The following is a 13768-nucleotide window of genomic DNA, read 5'->3' on the forward strand; positions in this document are numbered from 1 at the left end:
CTCACTTGCTGCACTGCTTCACCTCTCCTCCCAGGGAGGGCAAAGGGAGTTCTGACTCTGCTGCCACTGAGATCTTCTTTTTCTTACTGAGAGAATCCCTTATTTAGTAAGTGAAAAAATGGACCATTGTAAGGCTTTGACAGAGGACACTGCAAAAGCAAATTTGCCAATAACTTTTTTTTTATATGCCGAGCCCGACAGACTATTAAAGAATCTGTACGTGTGAGGATTTTCACTTTTAACTCGAGTGCCACAGAACCTGATAACCAGATGGCAACTAACACTCCATCCAGAAATAATTTCATTTTTTTAATGCTTAAGTCCACAGTTAAGTTAAACTTTTTGTTTGAAGTCATTTTTCTTGCTACAGGTTGTATTATCATCAGAAATAAACATTCAGTTTCATTCTCAATTAGCTAATTTTACCCACTCGGGCATTACTGATTGACACCACACGAAACAAAACAATATGTTACGAGCATCTGTCTGTAACTGATACGCGGCAACCTGAACAGCAGTTTGGAATGTTTACAAGTTTGGCCAACATTGTACATTCACATGCACCGGGTTCTATAGCCGAAGCGAAAAAGTGCACAGAAATATCTTTGACAGTATGTGACACTCACAAAAAACATCAGGTCGGTATCACGTCAGTAAGCAGACATGAGCCTTTCTGCGAGACTAACGCTCGTCCACTGTCCTCGCTTTCAGTACTACAAAATCTGCCCTCCCAGTAGAAACACTAACTATCCACCCTTTTCCACCTGCCAGTCTATATTAAACATTTTTGAGCTTTACTACTCACCTGACCGACAGGGCTGATATCATGTGGGCTACCAAATCTACAAATTATTCTTCCACAGAGGTGACGAGCACGGACTACGAGGTCGGGACAGTCGGGGTGAACTGGCAAGGTAAGGGGGGGCGGGTAGGTGGGATGAACCTCTGAACAGTGTACAGTAGCCCAGTGGAGTAGAGGAGAGGCACGGAAGTGGACTGACAGTACGCCACACTTGTCACCACTTGACCTGAGCTTTTCTTACCACCCCCGATTCTCCCCCCGTCCTCGATCTTCCTTCTCTCCCCTGAGCTCCATTATTCTGTGATTACATCTACCTCCTTGGACTTACACAACACAGTTTAACAATAAGTATATTTCTCTTCATGTCAGTTACCCTTCCGCTCTAACACTGAGTCACCCCCATTCAAACACACACACTTCTCTCTCACTCCACACTCCCTCCCGTCTAATTTATACTCACTCCATTTCTCACTCACATTTTTACTTTTTCTCTCACTGACACTAACTCCCCTTACTAAAACTTACCTTCCAATCTCTCTCACACTCCCTCCCTCTCTCATTCACACTCACTCACTCACTCACTCACCCACTCTTACTTCTCCTTTAAAACACATTCACTCCCAGTTTCACTAATGCTTACCTTTCAAACTCGGCCCATGTCTCATAAATAAATTTTCACCCACATTCACTCTGACACACACACTGAAAGCATCGCTAATGCTAACTCACTAAACTTGATGACCACTTTTCTGCTTGCCTGTATCTCAAGGCTCTATTCTGCTGTAAGCGCTACATATCGGTAAGTCAACCTATTTGTCCACAATATCGAACAGTATATGTCAGTTAGATACATCTGGAGTTTTGTAAAATGTCGGACAGATCTAAAACCTCCATTATAGCGCCCTTCAGCACACTTTACTTTGTAAATTCCTCATTGCTATGCTCGGCAGCTGTGTATTCGGATGCTTTGTAACTGAAATCGTCTTGCTAGTTATAGCGAAATGTCCAAAATGTATTCTGACCTAGTCAATCATTTGTGTGACAGATTGTTGGGGAGATCCGGATGGCACAAATCATTCTAAGTCATCTGTTCTGTGCAAGAGCTGTACTGTTCAGAGTTTCATTTATTTAGCAGCTGTGACCCTACTGGAAGAGTGATGGTACCACAAAATCAGTATGTGTGAGTGTACTTTGTAATATCCCACAATAAAAAAAAAGCACCTCAAAACACCATACACTGACAATTCTGTCTACCATAGGAAGTACAATTCAGGACAAAACAGCTGAAGTGTCTCACGTGGAACACTACCTTATTGGCTGATGCTTCCTATTGGAGTACTAGGTAAATCACTGATATGTGGAACAAGTCTGAAGCAACCCAGCACTGTGTGGGATCTTAGAAGGTGTAACACCCACGAATGAACCCAGTTTTGCTCCACCAGACTCTTACTCTACATGGGTGCACAGACTATTTAAAAAGGGCATTTGGAGTACAGTTTTGCACAAGGAGCACATTTTCAGAATACTTCTATTTTTCCCTCCTCTCTGAATTTTTTTTCTCCCTTCGGTTGATTTTGTTCATGTTCTCCAACTGTAAATCCCAACTGTCAATTTTTACTGCAGGAGCTTCTAAAGAGTTTATCTGTACTCTCTCTAGATGTTTTTTTGACTAGTGAATTGAGGATGCAGTTTCCAGTCATTCTGCAATATGCCAAGTTGCCGACACTGCTCGGTAACAGAGCTACACCGTAGAGCACGGTTGACCCCGAACAGTTCCATCGGTACGGGTACGGCAAACGGGGAGAGGGTGGGTGTCCGGTGAGGGAAATTGTGTGTGTGTGGTGAGGTTGAGGAACTGGGAGCTTGTTCCAGCAGCAGCAACATAAAATAATAATGCAAAACAAAATTCATTACATAAGCACATGGCAGAAACTACAAACATGAAAAAAATAAATAAACAGCAAACAAAAAGAGGGGGACAGCTGCTATCTGAACAGCACACTGCACCAGTAACAAACAGTAAGCATGCCAAATGCAGGAACTGGGGGCACTTACCTGTGGCGTAGGCGTGGCTCCTCGGGACAAGCCGTGATACCTACCCGGCAGTTTTCCCAAACATTTCACAGAGTTCCAGCTCGGGCAGCACAGCACGTCTCTTACAGCTCTGGACTGATATTTAGAAGGGTCGGGTTCAAATACTTGTCGACCTATTTTTATTTAGGTTTCTCCAAGTTTGGCAAAATTGTCTCAGGCAAGTCGCAGTGCTATTCTTTCGATACCTTACGTCCGATCTCTAATTTAAGTGTGTCCAGCTGCATTGTACGGTTGCATTTAACGCTTTTAGTATCAACTTTTAGTGACTCGATAAGATGTTACGAGAGGAACATCGTCATAAGTTAAATGTGGGTAACGGAATGTAGTTGAATCGAACAGTGATGCTGAGGGAACAAAAAAAGAAATTACTTACCCTCTAATATAAATTTAAGTGTTGGATCTCTTTTGTGAAGCTATTTGTCTGCAGTGCAGGCTTGTACGGAAGTGAAATGCTGACAACAAGCAGTTCAGAAAGGAGGGGATACAAGCTTTTGAAATGTGGTGCTACAAAAGAATGATGAAGATTAGATGGGCATACTGAGTAACTAATGAGGAGGTACTGAATCAAATTAGGGAAAAACAAAATTTATGGCACTACCTTACTAAGAGAAGACCACAGAAAGCATGTTCAAACGGATGTAGGTTGCTGCAGTTATTCAGAGCTGAAATAGCTTGCACAGAATAGATTATTGTGGAGAGCTCCATCAAACCATCTTTCAGAAAACACTCTCTCTCTCTCTCTCTCTCTCTCTCTCTCTCTCTCTCTCTCTCTCTCTCTCTCTCCCCCTCCCTCCCTCCCCCCCCCCTCCCTCCCTCTCTCAACAACCCATTGTAAAGTGTATGGCAGAAAGTACTTCTACTTGTATTAAACATTTGATGACCTACTGCAGTGACAGATGGAGAAACACACTGTATGGCTCTGAAGGTTCTCATGAGACCTATGCAACTACAATGGAAGTAAGTGTATTTGTAGCATAGTACATCTCGAATACTGGTTCTGTAAATTTACTTAACAGAATCACACAATGTTTGTGTTACATCTGCAGATTCCAATTGATGCAGCCGAAGTGAGAGTGGAGAAGATTGGGGAAAAAAATAACTTGACAACATGCACAGAGCAGTCAGTGGAGTGGGACCTCGGATCATCCACAAAGACACAAAGCCACTGGAGTTTGGATTCCACAGAACAGTATTGCCCTTTGTTTTAAAGGTTAACATTTACGTTATCTGTGCACCACCATTACAGATTTATAAGGGCTATAACAGGCTACAGTCCCAGTGATGCGTCTCAGAATACCTGCAACGTGTGCTCTCGAGCCCACCCGATAAGGATCAGTATTCTAGAACTGCTCACACTAGTGTCTCCTACGCAGCTCCATCACAGGTTCCGAGAATCCTCTTAGACAAATGTCGGTCTTCCATCTGCCATATCTTTTGCCAATTTCACGCATTCGGTATTAGACTCAGTGTCGTCTGTAGGTAAGCAAGTCTGTGAACGTTCAAAAATCCAAGTAGCAAGACGGTAGTTATCTTTAAAGGTTGTCGTTCTTGATTTGACTCTCAACATTTCATTGCCGTGGTCTTCAGCTGGAAGAAGATCAGTTTGGTGAGACATTTCCACACTAGTCTGTGCTTTGCGAGCCTCTTCATTCATCTCTCTCTCTCTCTCTCTCTCTCTCTCTCTCTCTCTCTCTCTCTCCCCATCTATCTACCTACCTACCTACCTATCTATATCTCTCTCTCTTCCCTCCATTACCAAACTGACAATTCCTTGATGTTCTATCATCTGATTACTTCTTCTACTCAAATTTCTTTTCTCTCCAATTAAATGCAGTACTTCTTAACTAGTTATTCAGTGTACCCAACTAATATTTGGCATACTTCTGTAGCATCACATTTCCTGTCTGAACTGTTTATCACACACATTTCATTCCTGTAGAAGACTGACCTCCAGACAAACAACTACAGAAAGGTAACCAGCAAATAATCAAAGGTGTTGGGTGTAATTTCTACTGTGAGATGAAGAAGTTGTCACAGGACAGAGAATTGTGGAAGGCCGCATCAAACCGGTGAGGAGACTAATGACACAAAACAGTCTTTTCACAGCTTCAGTCACAACACCTATTCGTCAAATGGCAATTATGAAGGCAACACGAGCTGTGGGGCCGTGTCAGATTTTTTAAAATTTGGTTAACACGCTCCATTACATAGAGTAACACTACACGTTATGCTTTACTTAATTAACAGTGTCTAATTATCGGCAGCTTTCAGTGGGCCCTCAGTTGCAGCTCTGGTTCTGATAAGTCAAATCGGATGACTGGTATTTTAAGGTGAATACAGCTGGGAGTAAGAAGTCACATTATAAGGCACCCCGGGGATTATTTTTAGCTACTGAGCAACGATCACTTTACTGCAGGATCGATCACAGCACGCCGTACTGCACACGAGATGACGTGCGGGCTGAGACTCATCTCATCTTGGTTTCGTTCAGTACTTCTCCAAAGTACTCGTTACTGTGTGATATTTCACTTCACATTGTGGTGCACCATTTTTGTATGGCACGGCATCTTCCAGTTCGAATGAATTGTGGTATCGGTGCTGTTTACCCTTCGCTATTTATTTGTGGTATAAGGAAGTGCACAGGCACAGTTGTGTTTGCAGAAAAAGAAGCAGTACTGTGATCTGTCGTCACAAACCTTTAAAAATGAAAATGGGAATGACAGAAGAGGAGAAAAAGAATTCTCAATACCTATTAAGCGATATAAAGTCACGTAATCAACGGGTACTGAAAATTTCGTGTGCAATGACATTACAACCCTGTGCACAAAGAATTTAAAGATTTAGTTGACAATGAAAGAGCAAAAAATTACAACAATTGACATACGGGATTCGTTGCTCAGTACGTGACGAAGTACTGTGTGCTAAATTTGCAAGCATGGAACATGTGACAAAATTGGTGGTGCTACCACTGAGGTATCCACTGTCAGTTGCCAAAGATTTCAATGGAACTGAATGGAGAGTATGGAGACTTCATACATTGCTGCAGAATATGGTGGTTAACTCGAGAGTTATGCTGGGAATGATTTTTCTACTTAGAAACCACCTATTACTGGATTTACGATGGCGAAAGAGAAGAGCAGGAATGAAAATTAGAACATTCAGAATGGATTGCAGACCTTGCATTTTAAATGGACTTCACTTCACAGCACCCACACTAAGATTTTCCACGGTGAGAAACAACTTCTTTCTGATTTGACAGGTATGTATTTAAAAACCATATTATGAAAGGTAAAAATTCATTAAAAAAGCTGTCCATTTCCCTAAGCTCATTGGTGCTAAAGCAAATGCAAGTCTGGATAATTTATTGTGGCCTTCAAAGAATTACAAGGATACTTTTCTGGAAGTTTTGAAGACTCCGCCAACCTTGCATCTGTTTTCACGACTGTTAACCATTTTGTTTGAAAGAACCCCTGTGCAATTGCAGATGGAACCAACTGATCTGCAACATAATTCATGTTTAAATGGGAAATCCCTTTATGTTGAAATTGTCCGGGAGGTCTACATTGTTATTCTCCAGAAGTGTTTTCATATCTCCATAATGAGGTTACAAATGTGGCAAAATATTCCAATCAGTGTGTGTGTGTGTGTGTGTGTGTGTGTGTGTGTGTGTGTGTGTGTGTGTGTGTGTGAAAGGCTTTTTCAACTATGAAACTAAATAAGTCACGATTATGTAGCAACCTGGGTATGAAAACCTGTGAAATTGTTTGTATCCGGTTGTGTGTCTACAATCATAACCAGATGAAAATTATGCCTTTAGCATGCCAAAGTATGTAAATAGTACTGAAGATTTGTTTTGTTTACGATCTATGTTGTTGCAAAATATGAAATAGGAAATGAAGTCGTGTGGAGTGTTACTGCACTGCTGTGAGTGAATTAAGGGAACCGTGGAAAAGTTACAGCCGGACGGCCAGATTGGGACTCGAGAGTTCGGAACAGGTGTGCAGTGCAGCACCTCACTCGGCCGCGGACGAGTGGTGGCGAGGGCGGGCGGTCTGTGCGCAGTGTGACGACAGGTGGGTGGGTGGGTGACTGACTGACTGACTAACTAATTCCTCATCTGAAAACTGGATCTCACAGCTGCCACGTGTTACATCTAGGGAACCTGTACAGGGCCAGCTTTCACATAACCAGACTGGCAACTGTTTTATCAAAAGGTATCCCAGTTTTCATGGCTGCAAATAAATTTCCTTGATATGTTGTGTTACTTAGTGGTGATTAGTCTAAAAGTCAGCACTAATTTATAGTTCTATGTACTATTCTGTAAGCTCAAGGTCTTGCTACCACTGATGATTCGCTCGCTACCACTGCCCGTCACCGTGCCTTGTCATGACTCTGTGCCACAGCCTCAAGTATATACGAGAAATCCTCGCAGGAATATATGTCCAACTGTTGCCACTGGAATCTAATATCAGTGCTGATCTACTGATCTGTCACTAATGTCTTTATGGGAAAAAATCATCTTTACTTTACAACAAATGACTTTCACAGCTAAGTGACAAATTCTACAGCACACAGACCCAGATCCCGAGAAACCACAGACAATACTGGAGATGTCCGAGGTCCGTGGCAGCACTGGAGGTGAGCACAGTTGGGCAGCAAACATCAAAACAATTCAGTGCACTTCTTTGCTACTCTTTATACGACTCCACACCCAATTGTTTCTGCACCAACTAGTGAAAAAAACAAAAAAACACACACACACACACACACACACACACACACACACACACACACACACACACACACACACACACACGACTCACCTTCTGCACGTCAGCGGGCTTCCCCCCTGCTGCGGAGTGTGCTGGCAGGATGTTGGGCTGGTTGCTAATCACACCCAGCTGGCTGATTACCAGCGTCTGATTCGTCGTCGTCGGTATCGTCGCGTAGCCGGGGAAAGATGCTGAAAATGTGAATGACAGTTTCTCAACACACAACACTATCCTCCAGCATCTCGACTACACACTACAGTCACATGGCGTTCTCCGGCTGTAAAACGGCCCACACTTTGCGTCTGCTGCATGCGACTTTATTTCTTCAGAATGAGTCTTTCCACTCTGCAGACAAGTGTGCACCAGTTCGACACTTCCTCGTAGTTTCTGTGTGGCACACATTTCTTCCTAGAATGCTCATCCCGCAACGTACACGTGACAACTTCTGTCGAGTTTGGTCACTGAAGTAACTTTGACCAGTGCGTAGCTGACAACTGTTAGTTTATTTCGACCACAACTGTGGCGAGGCGTCAGTCACTGTATGACACTGAACCCATCAGAGGGCATCTTTGCATCTCGATCAGACAGTTATTGTGCAACACATGCAAATGGTAGCATCACAATAAAACACCGATCGGTATCTCAAGACGGTCTCTATCACATGCCATGACTTGCATCTTTTCACAGCTGCAATTAAAATAAATAAAATATATCAGGGAGTTACCTATGGATATTCTCAGGGTTCCTCCAGTGTTCAGCCCACAGTTCATCACTTTTCTTTCTTTATATCAGTGTCATTTCAGTTGTTTTACATTCTTGTAACTAGCACTTCTATGCTGACTTCGTCCCACTGTCTGAAGGTACCAATTCTTATAATATCTTGCTGCTGTACTAAATCTGGATGACAATCTCTGTTCAGGCGACAGGCGTAACACCTGGGTCCTGAACTAAACCCTACGAAGTGCTGTGCCATTCCCATATCAAATGAAAAGTCTACCAGCAGATATTTTTGTAAAACAGTTTCTCCTATATTGTTTTATGGTATCCACTTAACCTGTATAAAAAATAAATAATAAATATCTCAGTCTATTCTTACGTGAGTTACAAAAATGGAAGAACAATGCAAGACATATTTCTCTTTCTCAAAAGCAATCCAAAAATCTAGAAAAAATCTACGTCCCAGTTGAAACAAAAATTAGTCTAGTCTTTGACACTGTGTAATCTTCAATACTGTGACCTTCTTCCAAACATGAAGACTGCAGGGAATCTGAGCTACCTACATATGCTAGCATGGCATGCATGCGCAACATTCAGTGGTTTGATCACATCGAGTCCTTCCTAAACTCACTAGTCTGGATGCAAGCAGTTTTCACACAATTTCTTTTCTTCGTCACTCGTGTCCTCGACGACTCTCCTCGCATCTCAGATACCTGTCACCGTGCCGTAATACTAGGTTGGGTATGACCACTGTCTCGACTGTGCATCGGCACAACACTAAATTTTTTTTCCTCCTCCATTTCAGCCACACACTCTGGAACTACTTGGTAAACTGTGTCTTACCCGTAGACACTGTGCATTCAACCAGTTACCACCAACATATTTTCCTCCTCTGTAAACCCCAGCTGCCTGCCTTCTGTGCAATAGTACCCATGCCTTTCTCATCCCTGTTTCTATCCTCCACTCATCTGCTGACCCTACCACACTATTTACTGCTCTTGTCCAGACCTGTGAACTTTTTTTCCTCTTTTGATCCCTTTTCTACTGCAGTCACACCTTTCTATTAGATGTCATTGCCCACATTGTACAAAATTTCAATAAGGATATTACTTAGTAAACTGTTATTGAGATCAAAATTTTTGAAATACCATACAGCTCTCATAATTGCCACCATCATCACATGAGGTTTCACACTTGCAACCAGGTCATGTCAGCATCTTGCCATGATATTTTGGCTGAGAGCCATTGAGATATCCTCAGGTGAGCTTTAGACTGAAGTTTGCTGGAGCAGATCAAAGACTCTACTCTGACAACTGGCCCAGTGGCACATCCACACAGGTTTTCACTGCACGGTTGCCCTCTGCCGAATACTTCACCACCTGTGGCACACGGGCACATGTGCAGTACTGATCTTGCGTGCACCTCCTTTGCCAATCTGCTTGCCAGCAGAATTAAAATTGAGCTGTCAAAATAATAAAATTAATCACGCCTGGATGTGTCATCAGCTATAAGATTTTCGTCTTTCTGAAGATATCAGAGAAATCGTGGATCCCAAGTTGTATCAACCTGAATGCCACAATCACAATTAGTAAGATCTCCTGCCAAGTGTACTTCCTTAGATTCTTTTATAATTGAACTCGAGAAGATTTTTGTGGCAGGATAATGCACAGATATAGACTGTTCAGCGACTGCAGACTTGCCAGGTTGTGACAAGCAAGTACGTCGAACGTGTTCGACGCACCTGTCGTGAACACTGTGTGTGTGTGTGTGTGTGTGTGTGTGTGTGTGTGTGTGTGTGTGTGTGTGGTTTGACCGGTGCAGGGTTTGACACACTGACATAGCATTGTGTAGACTGGAGCCTTCCAGACTCCAGAGTCACTCTTTGCTGAGCCGAGAGGAGTACGTTTATCTAGGTGGCCAGAAGATTACTTCAACATGATGCTTCCTCAGGATTCTGCCAAATTTGCATGAAAAGTTTCTCACATATGGCAGGAATTCCCTGGACTCCTTCTCTTCTTTATATTGTGAACAGCCACATTTGCCACTCATTAAAGCTGTCCTGATCTGATATTAAGAACACCCATTATCTTTAATAACGCACTGTAGTTGTTCTGGCTCTTTTGAGGGGTAGTCTCTATCAGACATAATACGTACCTGGTGCACCAATGTACATAGGACGCCTGTAATATGTGAAGGGTGCTGACAGCCAGATACCTGCAGTTATTGGTCCATATGTGGGAGACTAATCTTCAATCTACTTTCTGTCTCAGTAAGACATAGAGAAATGGAAGATGGTCATTTTTCTCCACTTCCATTCTACAGGCAATATTTTCAAATTGTAAGGTTCATTACAGCTGTTCTTTACCATGAAACCACACTACTAAAAAAGTATCATCTACATACTGACAGAAATTTTTGGTTTACGTTCTGCTGACTGGAGTGGCCTCTCCTCAAACTCTTCCATAATAAAGTTGGCTACCAGAGGGCACAGGGGACGATCCGTGGCAACAGACATCAAGTTGCCCAAAATATTTGTTATATTCCGCAGTGGGCATAAGTCAGTGACAGGCACCAGCAATCTCGTGTGTAAAATACATCTGAATTATCATGGTAAGATGTTAGCACCATCTGGCTGCAATCGTGAAACCTCATGGAATGCTCATTATGCTAGGGAAACTTTGTTGTTATTGTTGTTGTTATTATTACCACTACCACCACCACCACCACCACCACGAACAACAACAACATAATTATTATTGTTACATGTTGTACATATAATACACATATTGTAATGCTGACTCAGTAAGGATGTATGATTAAATGTAACAGAAGGCCAGAAGGTGAAAGAGGTGCATCTATAAATAAGATAAATAACTTGTTGAGAGTTGCAGCATCTCTTGAAGATAACACACGGTCTAGCAGGGAAATTGGGTGCTTTTAAGAAGACTGTCAGACTTATGTCTGAATGCATTTTCCACAATTTTTCAATAATACAATACTGTCTCCATCTATTTCTGCAAAATACATTACATTTAAACAGGATGCAATAATGACAATGTTATGAAAAGGATAATTGCTACTAGCCATAAAGTGGAGATGCTTAGTCGCAGATAGGCAGCCGGAGACTGTCACGTTCTCTCATTATGACTCATTAATGGTGTGCTTTTGATTGTTCAGCTCAATTGTGAAGTCTATTTTTGTGCACAATATTTCAATGACCCAAAGAAAATCACCTCCTCCGGTCATCGCAAGCTGTGTCATTTCGTGTACTCGTTGCGAGACTGGGGTCTGGGCAGCAAATACAGACAGCCACACAGTTCACAAAAACCGACTGAGATGACAGGGTCATTCGTCAAAATATTGTACCAAAAAATGGCTTCATTAACTCTGCTACACCTGAAATCATTTTAGTTATGCACCAAAAAGATTTGGTCACTCACAACGGACCTAACAGTCTTCTGAAAAACACCGTAGCCCCCTGCACGCCCTGTGCACTCAGACTTACAAGGGAGCAGCTCAGTCACTGTCTACAGTGGCACTCAAAAGTTTTCCATACGATTAGGCAAATTGGTCAGGTTGAGGATGCATGGGATAATGCTAAAAGGAATTCAGTACCTGTTCCACAGCACGACACAGTCGGTACGGGTACCTAAGTAGGTTCAGCACGAGATAAAGACTTAACAAAAGTAGACTATTCTGACATAACATTTTAAAGTCTCCTTTACTTATTGTGAAATATTATCCTTTCCCAGCAAACGTATTGTCATTAACAAAGAATTACATCAGCACTAAGACATAAGAATGTGCCCCAAATTTGACAGAGGTCGTAATACATTCTTTGAAAGATTGTAAAACACACGTTGCTATGTGAAAGATCTTACTTTAACCTGGTTCACACACCAACTATGGGTGCCTTCATCAGAAAATCCATACAATTACCTAAAAAGATTACATTACCAAACATATTTATTAGGAAACTGTCACTCGCATGTAGTCACATATGAACAGATTAAGAGCAAAATGCTCTCACCACATAAAATACTTCATAAGAAGGCAATATTTAAAGTACATAAAATTAAGACATTGGGACTGACATACAACTGGTGACTGTCACTAATGGTGTAGCACACTGTAAGCTGCTGAGGGCTGCAAGAGGAAGCAGCCACTGGAGGCGGTGTCAGGCCGAGAGGCTCACAGGCCGGAGTTGCCACGAAACACGTCACACCGACTATTAAGTGTTCATCTCACAAGTCAATAATCAGCATTATGAAAACAGAAGTTCATATACAAAAATGCAATAGCTATTATTCTACACAGTTTTTTGTGAAAATGATTACAATACAGTAAATAAAAAGGAGAGAAGAGGATGATATTTTAGAGTCTACTCTAAGGAGAAAGATGAGTCAATTTCAGATGTTTCTAAAGTAAGGGCTTTACACCACTGATGAAATTTTTATTATGTAACAGTGGCTGCAACTGTTTATTCAGAATTAATCCATCACTAAGAGAAAGTTGCTTGAAAAATTTCTAATTCTTTGATGATATTAAGTATGAAGCCTTTCTTTCCTGTATGCAGGATACTAACATTATGAATTTCTTTAGGCTTATGGCCTGTAATCAATAAATGGGAACTTTTTTTCGTAAGAGAAGTTCTTAATTGCTAGCTACAATTGCTCATCCTGTTTGTTCTATATAATAGGCTGGAAATGCGTCACGGCTGATTTTAAAGACACCTGAGTTTTGTAAGGGAGTATGCACAAGTTTCAAATCATGAATAGGATTACTTTTTAAACTATTACTAGTACAGGATACTACTCTACAGTCATACTTGCTTTTTGGGGAGACACTGAAGCCTGTAAGATACAGGTGCTAAAAATAGCAGCGATAAAAAAATTTCTTTCCATTACAATCGCAATTAGGAGTGGTGCCAAGGCTGGTGGCTCTGTTATTGGTTTTATTTTCCAAAACATTATCCACTACGGTTGGTTCGTATCCATTATTGACTGTAATAGTTTCAATCAAATCAATCTCAGCATCAAGATTTTCATCAGCTAAACAAGTAGAAACAGCTCTATGGACGGAAGAATGCAAAAGGGCTTTTTGTGAGGGTGTGTTGAACAGGACAGCACTATTTGAACCAGTGAAGGTTCATTTGTGAAAAATATTGAAAGAAACTTTGTTATCAACTATTGTTAAGATTTATGTGTGAAAATATTGGAAGAAACTTTGCTATCAATTATTGTTAATGTTAGATCCAAAGAATTTAACTGAAAGAATTCATTTTTGAATGCAGATGTGACAGTAATGTTTTCGTGATGTTCATTAAAGATTTTGAGGAGGCGATAAATGCTATTATTAGGCCGTCTCTAAATAATCACAATAT

General features: G+C 41.5%; 1 protein-coding gene across 1 annotated transcript in view; it reads right to left on the minus strand.

The window, feature by feature from the left end:
* The window catches only part of LOC124553974 (polyhomeotic-proximal chromatin protein-like), a 354542-nt gene that overhangs the window by 77994 nt on the left and 262780 nt on the right, over window positions 1-13768 (minus strand). Inside the window, exon 8 of the mRNA XM_047127998.1 lies at window positions 7720-7859. Coding sequence (XP_046983954.1) covers window positions 7720-7859 — 140 coding nt within the window. The remainder of the gene's footprint in view (window positions 1-7719; window positions 7860-13768) is intronic.

This window comes from Schistocerca americana, chromosome 11 (assembly GCF_021461395.2).
Source record: "Schistocerca americana isolate TAMUIC-IGC-003095 chromosome 11, iqSchAmer2.1, whole genome shotgun sequence".
NCBI lineage: Eukaryota > Metazoa > Arthropoda > Insecta > Orthoptera > Acrididae > Schistocerca > Schistocerca americana.